We start from the raw sequence: 13,213 nt of genomic DNA, 5'->3' as shown, positions 1-13,213 counted from the left end.
TTTCTGCACCTCGTGGCATGTCAAGACAGCCAATTGAATTGAGGAGAGGGTGAGACCAACCACGGAAGAAGAGAAAAAAGAAAATGAAGAGCACGTACACAAAGTGGGAAGGGATTAGCAACTTACAAAGCAATGGGATGCTCAGCGAGCTATGCAGCGGAAGTGGTGACTGTGACTTTGTTTACTGGGAGATACTGAAGTGCTGTCTGACGAGGGTACGGAATTGGGGCATATCTGGAGCTTGTCTAACACTGGGAGGCAGTTGGAGCCACGTGGAGTAGGAGGAAAATAAAGGGGAATTTACGAATAGGGTAGACCTAGCTAGGGGGAGACGAACGCAGCTTCGGGTGGTGCCACCTGAATTGAGCCAATTAAGGGACTGTAAATGAGCAGGGTGCTGGTCAAGGAAAATTGAATGTGCCAGGGTGCACTTGGAAGCATCAAGGTAATGTTGCAGAGTGGTAGTGGATGCAGCAGCATACAAGTCTAGATTTGAGATATAACGATCAGTACGAAATATGATTCGCAGTATACGGCGATGGAGAACTTCTAATTTACCTATGTGGGTTTTGTTAATGGTGGACCAGGCAGGGAAGCCGTACGTGAAGAGGGGAAGAATGTATGATTTATAAAAATTAATCCGGCAATTTTTGGGCAAATGGGACAAGTGACTTGACATTATGCCGACAGATCGGCATACTTTGGACGACACATGATCAGCATGGTGAGACCAGGAGAGGGCGGAATCTATGACAATGCCAAGGTGTTTATGGTGGGGCGCTACAGAGATAGGGTGACCGGGATCATCGGGAAAGTGGAAGATGGGCACTGGATCTGTGGGAGGGGAAAAAAGGAGGAGCTCGGTTTTGGTCACATTTGGCTTAAGGTACCAAGTGCTCATCCAGTGAACAATGTCGTTGATACAGGTCTGAACTTTGGGGTTCAGTTATGACGCGCGTGGTATCCGCGTGTCAGCTGTAGCACCTACTCCACTTTTATGTTGATATATCCATGTTATGTCATTCGGATCTTCCCAAGTCATTGTACTGTTGAGATACCGAATTCAAATAAATCAATACCAATACCATACCGTGTATCCGGAACCCACTGCCGGTAACACGACTGCATTGTACTTGAAAATACTTAGTTTTTGTCATGCAAGGCCAAACTGACAAAAAGTGTTTTGGTCGACCAAGCTGGTTGTTGTGGGATGTTCACCCACGCGTGCACTAAACACGTCAAAAGTCACAAAGTACATTGTATTGTGACACGTCAGGTTTTGACTGAAACGTACCTGTACATACATGTACTTCGAGTGAAGTACGGACACATGTACATGTACATGTACATGTATTCGTAAACGGGTGTATCATGTACAATCATCATCGTCATGTACGATCATATAGGTTAGCCTTCCCCGAATTATAATGATAATTTGGTCGCCTTGGTTTGGTACACGATACTGTAGCCGGACATGTACGGCGTCACAACGTGTCTGTTTGTTGTTCCACCTTCCATGACCCGTTTATGACTGAATGAATAACTAATTATTTAGAACCTTCCAAGTTTGAACGCTGTTAGCCTGCACATTCGAAACGCGACGGAGCTAAGTCATCAGGTTGTTGAATGTCAGTAGCACATCAGTTAGTATTTATTGTGCTCACTTTTGCACATTCAGACCCACCACTACTTTGCATAACAACATTATTATGATTAATGTTGGGCAAACTTCTTCTCTCTTTGCTCTCGGTCCGTGGTTGGATTCACCCTCAGGCCTCACTTCCTTGCAGTGGCTATTTTCATTATGTCACGTGCCATGAAGTGCAGGCAGAGAACACATAGAACTGCGTAAACATGTAAACCACTTTCGAGAAGACAAAAACCTAACGTTAGTCACGTGACTGCAAGAGGGGAAATGTCTTGAGTGCTAGCTTGAATCCTCCATACATAATTTTATTCTCATTATTTTATGATGATGATGATGATGATGATTTTGTTTTTTTTGGGTTGAAATAGGGAAGGCCTCTTTTACGGGCAAAGCAAAGCACAATCTTCACCATGTATCAGTACAGTGAGTAGTTAAACCCAACACGAATGAAAAATGTGAAATGGAATAAAAACAATATTTGTAAAGAAATAAATAAATTAAAATTAAAATTAAAATTCAATATCGAACACGAATAAAATAAAATAAAAATATGTAAAAAATAAACAATATCGAACACGGAATTAATTCCGGAACTACATGTATCTACTCAACCGATTCATGCACTGTACAAACGAATTGCTCATCTGTTGGCGGAGAAGAGGGGTGAGCATTACTCTCATGTTATGGCATTTGTTAGATGCAGGATTTCCTTCAGCCTTCTGAAATCCTGTATCATGTGCATTCGCGGTTGTAGGCGTTTAAATTTTGGTTTGAAATTTGCACCCTCCTGCGGAGCCCACGCTGCTTTGGCAGTGGCGGAGGCTCGCTTGCCGACGTAACCGTCGGAGATCATCATGAACAATGGACTGACTAATTATTCACTTGTCCTGTCTTTATAAATAACATGTTATTGCATATGTTCTTGGTTTAGTTTTTGGCCTTTTTCGTGCTTTGGAGTTGATAACATTTTCCTCACTATCGAAAAAAAAAAATTCATAATGCAATACCCACACACTGTGTCAGTGATGGAACTCCGCTACCCGATCAACATGCAGAGACCACTCAATCACATGCTTAGAAGCCGCTCTCCACAATGGCCAACTCCCTCATCGCATTAACTGGACGATGGTAGGCCGAACGTGCACCGCGAATGCACATTATGGCTGCCCTGAGCAAAGCGAAGGACAAGCGACACCGCACATAGGCCATTAGCTGGGCATACGGTCGATCGGCAGTTGCCAGCAATGCACACAACCGCTTAATGAATGCAGTACACTCCGGAGCACAACAACCCGCCGTGGTAAAGACTAGAGGGGTAAATGAACCACGGTCGACATTGTTGATACGCTCGGCATACTCACTCTTCTTGCGGCGCTCATGTTGCTTCAGAAGATCACTGACGGGCTTGCTCTTGTATGATGCTGCATCCGGGTGGAAGACCCGGACATCGAAGAACGCATTCTGAGCCCGGGTCCAGAACCCACGAGCTCGGACATCAGCTCGGGCGTCGTTCGCGGTGTTTGTTGATGCCGATAAAAACACCTCGCCTGTGATCGGAGCAAGTACAGGCTCGACTGCCACATCTGAGCATACCTCCGTCAGAAGATCCGCCACGATATCTCTTACTTCATTGTGGCGAATTGTCGGGAAACCTCCGCGGGGGCAAATCATCGCATGCGTGGCGTCGAACGGCTCCCCCCACACACAGCTCGCTGGTGTGTCCAAGAGAGACCAACCATAGCGGAGAGCTAGAGCGTCGCGGAAGTCTCCCTTGGACAGATGGTGACCATGGTCTGCCAGAGGCAATACTCCGAGCCAACTCGAAACGCCTTTCGTGGATAAACTCTCCAGCCGACGAGCCAGGGCAGGGGACGCACTGCTCTTGATCGTGACGAAATCATTCTGCTCCCTCTGACGACGATCATGCGCTAGCCGTGTCTTCTCGCTTAGGGCTGCCTGGCGAACATCCTCCGTGGAGTTATGGGTGTATTGATCATTCTGGTGTACAATCTCCTCCACCTGAAGGGCCGTTACAGCTCTCGACGCAGGGAGCTCTGCCGTACCCATTTGCTGAAAACACGGCAGGGCCATCCCCCCCCCCCCCCAGTCGACAGGGCAGGCGGAGAAGGTTCAATTCTTCTGGTAGGAAGGAATCACGGCCCGCTAGAGCAGGTAGAAGCTCCTCCGTGATCACCTTGTCAAGGTCGGTAAGGCATTGTGCAGGGAAAGGTACTGTACGCAATAGGTAGGTCCACCTACCACGTAAACCATGAGATATTGCAGCATAGGCAGCATGTGGCTCCGTTTTTGCAATCTCTGTAAGCTTCTTCAGCTCTTCCTTCCACTTCGCCACCCGTTGCTGCACACTTTCCGCGACCGCCTCTTCCGATCCAATCTCGGAGCCGAGATAACGCAAGCTCCCCGTGACAATCCGGATCCCTGTCTCGGCAAACACTTGGCGTGCTTCCTGCTCCAGCTCTGGCTTGACAAGGAGCTGGGTCTTTTCGGAGTTCGTGAAGTATCCGTATCGCCGTCCAATTGCCTGCAGCTCGCCCCACCACAACCGGATCTGTCTCAGCCTACCTGCTCCGCTGGAATCACCCGCATACCAGCTCTGCCGGACTGATGTGTGCTGCTCCTGGAGACGAGTGATGATCGGTATGGTGGCAACTGCGTAAAAGGCCATGGAGAGGGGGTCGCCCTGAGTGGTTCCCTCACTCGACTTGACTTCCCCTCCACCTGCAACAAATAAACGTGCAGCCGTTTGATAGGAGTTCATGATGACGCTGGAGAGGGCAGGACATAGCCGCTGGACATTATGTAGCGCCGCTTCTCTGTTCAAGCTGTTAAATGCATTGCGAGCATCCACCAACAGCACTCCATCTGTCTCCTCGTCATTGTAAATCTGCTGCACCGCATGCACGGCCGCCTCTATCCCAGCTGGTTGGCCCGCACACTTCTGGATAAATCCGCAGGCTTTCTCAATATCCGGGGCTGCGACACGAAGTACCGCCTTAGCACCAATGCGCCTCAGCACCTCGCCAACCCCGATTGGGCGGACCCCAGGCTTCTTGTCCAGTGCAATTAGCCGACCAGCAAGAAATGGAATGAGGCCCTCCGATGGTATGACACGGGTCGCAAGCAAGCGGGCGCAATCAGCCATTGCTTCGCAAAGGAGTGTTGAGGCTCCTTTGAACGCCAAACACATGCGGCGCCAGGCAGCAGCATCCAGACCGGAAGGGCCAGCGGAGCCTTCTGTGTGCTCGGCGATAGACTTGAGGAGATCCGGGGTCAATGGGTCAAATCGAATGCCGTCCACCTCGGGGGGCTGTCCACTCAACAAGACTTCCGGGCTGGCAGCCAGCCTCTCTGGGTGCTTCTCCTGAAGAAGGTCCCTGACAGAGCTTCGGGTGCCGTCCTTTAGAGTGACCATGTCGTCTATTTTGAGCACTCCACTGTCATCATTCCCGCTATCCAATGAGCGCAGTGCATCGTGTACTCTTCCCTTCCTCATGTGTTCAGCAAACATGCGGGCTCTGTCACTCTCTCCTTGCCTCTTGCCACCCGGCCTAGAGCGAAACAAGGTGTCCTGCAGGCAACGGCCCTCCGCAAGCAGTGCATCCAAATCACCGCCCCGCCACAAAGCCATCCGCCTCTGAAGATGGTCAGCGTTAGCCTTAGCTTTGCTCTTACTGTGAGTCACCTGCAACATCAACGATGGCAAGACCGACAGATTATACATAGCACTCGCATTGGTGCCTGCCGAGTCAACGAAACTGCGAAGTTGTGCGGCAATGAGGTTGACAAAATCCTTTCCAACGGACCCTGTTGGAATCTTGAAAAATCTCTTCCTCCAATGTACAACCTCGTCAAACGCAGAACTGATTGCTGGGCTGGGCGGATCTAGCCGAGGTGCAGGTCCCGACGAGTGCTAGCTTGAGTGCTGAAGATGGTGGTGAAGAGTATGGGATTTGTTCTTTTTCTTGCAGTCACATATAAAACTTTGGTTGTTCCATTGAGTTGAGGCCAATTTGTAGACATTTCCAGTCACACAGTCATACAAGGAGTACATATACGTATGGAAGGTGTAAATCTTGGCAGCTCATATCACTGTTCATGTAGTTGAGGGAGAGTACCCTTTTTTTCAAAACAACAGCTGTTTTAGAGAAAAGCATACCATGCCGGTATGCTTTTACAAGTAGCATTACGATATCCACAGTAATGGCAGTCAACCCTGAGCAAGTACAAAACATGTACATGTAGTATCATACTGGAGAAACTTATTGTTTATAATAACGAGATTGACGTGATTGGCTCCCGGCGACTGTCACTGTTAGTGCGTTGCGGGTTGGAGATGAAGTGAAAAGACTACAAGGCTACAATAGAGCTTTAAAGTTCTTGAAAACACAAACCCATTCTGTGCATTGCCTTTTCCTCAACGTGATACACAGAGCGCAATCTCAGTACATGCAGAATTGTCTTCATTCATACAGATCTTGAGATCGTATTTTCACAAACCCTTCTTCAATGACTTCATTATCAGTCTTATCCTTTCACGGTTGGTCGACTTACTTTCAAATAAAATAAAACAACTAAATCAGGGACGTATACATTATACAATTCCCTGAACAAACCAACCTAAGCCAAGCATTACTGTAAACCTACATTATACATGTATGTACATGTATGTACCGTACCAAGTCAAAGTTTACGCCACCTGGTGGCCTTCCAAATCACCGCATGTTTCTTCACAATCACAAGTTACCATCCCATAGGAAATCATGTGTCGTAGCACTGGGTTGTAGAAAGAGAGATAAATAGCTGTTGATAGGGATAGGCGAGAAGTAGCCGGTCATTACTATAGTAATACGGCTAGAGGTGCACTGTACCGGTACGTTTATCATGAAATCATCCTGCATGCCTTCGATGGGCAATAACTTGCCACTAAGTATAATTTACTTCTGAAATCAGATCATGTTACAGCCACTGAGGTGATAGAAGCTCAGCATCAGTGCAGCTGAACAATACTTATAGTGAATATTGAAAGAGAGATCGGCCACATGCACAGGTATTAACGTATGGAAGTAGATTAAAATACAGCCATCACTGGGAAAGCTATTCGAAAAGACACCGATAAGCAAAATGTCATCCTGATTAGCTACATGTACATATACGGTATTGAGAGCGATGTAATCCTGATCAAACTCATTGTAGAGATTTTGGATGCTTGCTTCTACATGTGCCTTCAAGAGCATAGTATTCTAGCTTTTTTTAGAGATATTATTATTTTTGTAATGTGTTTAGTCTTCGCTGCTGCTACTGCTCTCGCCGTTCCTGTTCCTCCTGTTGTACCAGTTGCCATCGTCACTGGAGCTACCGGAGTTGATGCGACGACACGTGGCTGCAGCTGCAGTCCATCTTCCATTGGACAAACAGGTAACTTGTGCCCTGCCAATCAGCCTGAATCCGCGAACACATCTGTACATGATCTGATGGACGTAGAGAAAAGAAAGACAGAGCTTATAGTCAGTATGGTTGCATTAAACACTGCTCTTCCGGGTGGAATACTTTCTGGACCGAACATCCAGAATACGTTGGTTTGAAAACCATGCATGGTAGGAGGGAAGTTACGATGCAATACAATGGCATGGTATCCATCACTAGTCATCATATCCGACAAGACAATGACGCTCAAATCGACACACAGCTACAGGTCTGACAAGTAAAAGTTATCCTACCTTGCTTCCTACTGAGGTGCCAGTGTATTCAACACGTCCATACGCTATGCCTCTAGGCAAGGCACAGTTGACCGGTGCTGCACACGAGGCAAACAGAACGTACGAACACAACATTTTAATTTTTAATAGTGGTAGCGACGTGTATTAGTTTTCTGGAAACAACTTAGTACGGATTTTTTGGTCTAAATGCGATACCCGGTATCTGCAAAGTCAACAAAGTACATGCACGTGACTGGGAGCACCATATTGAAAGGACTTCTACAGATTCTTCGTTCTATTGCAGTTATCCTTGACAATCTGGTATTCCCTACCCACGTACCTCTAGCTGCGCATGATGGCTGCTGAGACCATTGTCCAGTTGTCTGGCAGACCGCCTCGCGACCACCCACCATCTGATAGCCCTTCTCACAAGTGTGCACAGCCCTACTTCCCAGTGTTGTGGAAGTGTAGTCAATCACACAATTCTCAACGGTGGCTGGAACTGAACAGCTGATCGCTGAAGGTGGACACACACACAGTCATAATATTCTAACGCGTATTCACAACGAATTCGTAAAGAGAGGGAGTAGTGAAAACATAACGATATAAACTAACTTTGGATGGCATGTTTACTGTTACTGTCTATGTTTGAGCGCGATGTGCTGTAGCTAGCTACTCGTAGTCGTAGCTCTACTGCTCAGGCTTACATGTAGATGGTCGAACTCACAGCTACTAAGTACTAGTAGCTGTCTACAGCACGGTGTACTGCAAGTAGGTTCGTACAGCAAGTTTCTGCAGATACATGTATTCGCGAATAAGCGAGTGCACTGCAAGCATGCTTTGAGTAGCAGCGAAACAGCCTTATTTTCACTGGTTTGAGGGAAAGACAGCCTTATTTTATTTTCCTTTTCTGTAACTCTTGCGAACTATGATAGAAATGCGTTAAATTTTGTTCCATCACTGAAGTTTTTTTTACTTCAATAACACTGCCTCATCAGGGAAGGGAAAAGGACAATAGAGAACAATGGGAGGGTGGGTTCTACAGGGTAGTCGTGATGGTGAGTCTGGAGGCACTCCACTGTCCATTGGTTTCAGCTTTAGCATGATTGTACAGGTAAGCGCAGAAAGGTTGATCAGCCACAGAGTATTGATACTATGATATAGCCAGGTTCTTATCACTTACGAATGCAAACTGGGAATGCAGCAGACCACTTTCCATCAGCTTGGCAGGTCGCCTTTGACTGTCCCTGGAGACGATGACCCTGCGTGCATGTAAACCGTACTTCACTGCCGATTGTGTACATTGTATAGGTCACATCACCATTCGCAATGGGACGAGGGCGAGGGCAATGCGTGGCTGGAGAAGGAAATGTATAGAGAGGGAATGGGGGTATATCATGTACCTGTACATGTACTAGTATAGACAAGTCATATTTGAGGGAGATCAGATGTACATGTACATGTACATGTATGTTGGACCTCGCGAGTGATGTGGTGTAGAGACAGTGTAGATTTAATGATTATGATGAATGATAGAAACATCCAAACTGCCGCATCTCTCAATCTACAGCTGGAAGGCTTTTTGCAATACCCATATACATGTACATGCAGACCTAAAGAGAGACTAGACATAACTGTAGGTAGGGTATGTCTCCTTACCTCTACATGTTGGTGAATCTGACCATGTGCCATCAATCTGGCACATTGAAGTTTCCTTGTCGAAGATCTCAAAGCCTTCATCACACGTGTAGTATGCCCGGCTACCCACCGTATTACCGCCGTGCGTGTATCGGCCGTTGGGGATATTGGGTGGCAGAGGACACGCGATAGTACCTGAAGGGAGAATGGAAAAAGCAGTGTTTTATCAGGATACTGTCGGCAGATAGGAACTAGTTATTTTCTATTGCGGCCAATGCTTGGTTTGCTCTCAACTATTACACCATCACCAGTCCAATTGTCACTGCTCAGCACAAACGTGGTCAGGAAATCAACACAGTAGCCAGTACGTGCTCTGGGATTTGTTTGGTAAGGACTTACGGGGCAAGTAATTAGGCTCGCAAGTCGGAGCCTTGGAAGACCACGTCCCGGACGTCAGACAGGAAGCCTGGCTATTACCCACAAGTCTGAAACCATCGTCACAAGCATAGTTGACACGACTGCCGGCCGTTGCTCCGGTGACGCTGACACCACCATTGGCAATTGCAAGAGGTCGAGGGCATCTGATTGCTGCGCACAGGAAATGGACAGGATCGCAAACAAGGGCATTTCCTCATTGCATCACTGCACACTTGCAAGTCACAGGCGTACATGTACATTGTACATGTACATGTGCTTCGAGTACTCCAGACATGTGTATGTACGTTCAAACGGTATCTTGACGAAATGACGTCAGCAAACAGGGCTGCATACTGCATTATGTGATCGGCCAAAATGTTGAGGACAACATGCTCACCTCTTCGTGGTGGGAGTTCTGGAGACTAGGTTTCATCATGTAATATCGAATAGTTCCCTCAAATGATGGTAATTACTTGGAAGAAGTGCAATACATTATACTTTCTAAGGGACTTAATAATGTTATTGGAAACAGACATGACTTCACGGTGCTAATGGTCACCTTCCTTGCTCACCTTTGCATGTTGGTGGTTGACTGGACCAGGTTCCCTTGGTCTGACAGGTAGCTCCCACATTGCCCACTAATTCATGTCCCACATTGCACTGATACGTTACACGAGCACCAACAGTAAGGCTGGAGGATGTCGCTGTGTACTGACCATTCTCAATACGTGGCTGTGGACATCTAGTTTCTGGAGAAGTACAGTCAGTGGATATGGTAATACCATAACAAGCTACGGTTAGAATTAGCTCACCAATGTCACATACAGTACTCGTGTGGCTTCAGCATGATTTACACAATAGCTCAGGAGTACTTTCCCCTATTTGCTGCAAATTTCTATTATCTCAATCAAATTTCGGCCAGGAGCCTTCATCAGGATTGAGGGGAAACTACTTCCTCGTTTCATTTGAAATAATTATTTTTCAGTGACTCTGTCAATGTTCTGCAAGTGCATGCACGACATCATGTCCTTGCCCTTGGATATTATCGATTGTTTCATTGACACTCTATTACTTGTCTTTGAAGTGCTAGTACATGTACATGACATTGTACTTACTAGTGCATGAGGGCAGCTCTGGAAACCATATCTTATCTGCTTTACACTCCAGTGTGGCCTGACCGTTGAGAGTGTATCCTGGGAAACAGTGATATGTCACTGTATTTCCAACCACCGGGTCGGGCACTGGGAATCCAGCATTGGGTATGCGTGTAGGGTCTGGACACCTGATACCTGAGAACAGGAACACAGTATCACAGCGAAACTTAATTGATCTTCAATTCTTCATACCAATTTCAATTTATAATTATTTGGCAATTAAGGCAACTAAGGTTGCGTACATTGCTTGACAAGACGTTCTGTGGGTTCAGCCTAGACTGAGATCTGACCTACTGAGTACAGCATACGAGGAGAGAAAAAAGGATCGCCTAAAGTTATAGCACGAATGATGTCATGGGGAGTCCCCGTGAGCCATGCACTTACGAAAATGGTTTTACAACTAGGCTAATGCCTGTAAAACTTACATACCTAAACTATTACTTTTTATTTTATTTTATTATTGTTGCCTTACGTTCGCAGGTTGTCTTGATGTTAGACCAGGATCCATCCTTCAGGCAAGTTGCTTGATTCTCGCCGACAAGTTCGTAGTCTGCGAAACATTCGTAAGTCACTGTGCTGCCTACATATAACCCCGTGGTCAAGAAACGTCCATTCCGGATTAGTTCAGGCACGGGACAGTTGATTTCTGAGTATAAAAGCCAGAAAAGAAGAGACAAACATTTCACGTCGGAAATCCATTAGCACTGTGCTGCGAAATCATCAGTGTGGTGCGATACAACGTTGGTTCTCTTTCTAATTAAAGGTAACAACAAAAGAACTGTCCTAATCATGTTGATTTTCTTACTGTAGAACTTACCTCTTACATCCTGTCCATAGATGACGCTGGACAATGACAGAACTCCGCCGAGGATAGCGACTACCATTGTGACAGTGGTCGCCATCTTTGAAAGCTTGCGATAGCTACATGTATGAACCAGTCTATGAACTTATCCTGACCTAATTTTCTGTGCGCTGAGGATACCAGTGCAAGTATTCGCAAATTCCAACCTTCTTCCTTATACTGATAGAACTATGCAATCTTCTGAAACAAAACAGTGAAATTTCCGCTGGACTTCTTTGGTTATCCTTCTACGGATTTTCCGAAGGTGCTTTTGAACTGATGGCTGAAGTCTTGAAAGGTGTCTCTTTTATACATGTTGCTCCACGCCGTTGCCAGAGGAATACAGTGCTGCCTGTAATGAGTCGGTGTTCTACAGCTAAGTGAGAGTAAAGACGAGAATTGGACATGACCACTGATAACTGCTTGGTTATACAATGTAGGTTTGATCACTCCCACACTCTCAGGTACAATTGCCTTTTCTTCAATGTACCCCAATGTCTGAATCGAGTCAAGCAATGTGGGGAGAAGGTTGTTTGCTTGCAACACTGGAGCTCGCGCTTTTCTTACCGATTTAAATACTTGACGTGCGTGAGTAGAACCCACATATTCCAGTATGCATGTGGTGTGTTGGTACTGGAAATCCAACACGGGTTCATGGTTCATGCGGACTGTTTCGCTAACCTTCTCTAGGCTCTGCGTAGGGTGTAGCTTGTTTTGTCGCAAGTGTTTTACCGGCTGCTGGACCATGATCCCTCGACCAAATTACAACACCATACTGCATATTTTCAAGAACAACATAATACAATGTAAATGCATGTACCATTGACTCAATCTCCGGACAGCTAGTTGTTTCGACTTTGTGAGGTCTCCTGAGCGGAGCTGGAGTCACTTAACTGGCCAAATCGATCGCAATGTACCATTCACAGTCAGTATGGTGGCCGGAATTCATGAATTCTTATAATACTTACACGTATGTTCTAGCATGCACTTGTAAAGGCATGTATGGGTATTGTATGTACATAGTCATTGTACATCATACATGTGCAACAGCAATGTGCCATGGAGTGCTGTCGCAATCACCCATTCTGACCACGCGGGTACACACCACAGTTGAACTGGGGTAATTGGTAACTACATGCAACTTGTTCCGGGATTCCGGGTAGTGCACACACTTTATGAGCTGCATGTACATTGTACAAGTATGCACATGAACATCACACCTGTAAGTTGCGGGGGCGTGCAGAACTGGGAGAACTCTGCGTTCATTACGATAGAGAGACGCAAGCCTGATCATGCACATCACCTACATTATGTACAAGCAAGGCACAATAAAACACAGCTCAAGACCAAGAATCGGTGAGCATGAACTACTGAACTACTGAACGATATCGATATGCGATAAACTCAGCGACTGGAGTGGACAGGGTTGATGGTCATATCCTGCGTGTATACATGTACTTGACATGAACTAATGAAGGTTAACATCGCCGACCCACATTCTCACCGCAATGGTCATCCATACTCAATGAGCAGCACCATGAGCCAAGGACGCTCGGAGGTGCATCGATGTGGGAAGCGCTACGGCTGTTGTGGCCAGTCTCGTGGGTGTAGTTAGATCATCTTACATGTACATGCACATGACATATCAAGGATCAGTCGAGGAAGTGAAGTTCTCCCAATCCTTACAAAAAATATTTGACTTCGATCGAGTATACTGTAAAGAAGAAATTTAAAGAAATTTGGCAGGGTAACAATATAAACATCCCCACTTTTTGTGTAGTTCAGGTGCTGCAATCAT

The 13,213-nt window shown here is 46.2% G+C and overlaps 1 protein-coding gene across 1 annotated transcript; it reads right to left on the bottom strand.

Moving 5' to 3' along the window:
• Positions 1-6,383: 6,383 nt before the first annotated feature.
• On the bottom strand, positions 6,384-11,476 carry LOC135806695 (sushi, von Willebrand factor type A, EGF and pentraxin domain-containing protein 1-like). Its single transcript, XM_065320927.1, has 10 exons — positions 11,392-11,476; positions 11,047-11,220; positions 10,536-10,709; positions 9,993-10,169; positions 9,403-9,591; positions 9,025-9,198; positions 8,549-8,722; positions 7,706-7,882; positions 7,387-7,463; positions 6,384-7,137 (listed from the first exon to the last, which is right to left on the bottom strand). The coding sequence occupies exons 1-10, from the start codon at positions 11,474-11,476 to the stop codon at positions 6,949-6,951; spliced, it is 1,590 nt and encodes a 529-aa protein (XP_065176999.1). The 3' UTR covers positions 6,384-6,948.
• Between the last annotated feature and the right edge of the window lie 1,737 nt (positions 11,477-13,213).

The sequence above is a fragment of the Sycon ciliatum genome, chromosome 1 (genome assembly GCF_964019385.1).
Source record: "Sycon ciliatum chromosome 1, ocSycCili1.1, whole genome shotgun sequence".
In the NCBI taxonomy this organism is placed as follows: Eukaryota; Metazoa; Porifera; class Calcarea; order Leucosolenida; family Sycettidae; genus Sycon; species Sycon ciliatum.
Note: the sequence above shows the minus strand (reverse complement) of the source record. Positions and strands in the feature narration are given on the sequence as shown.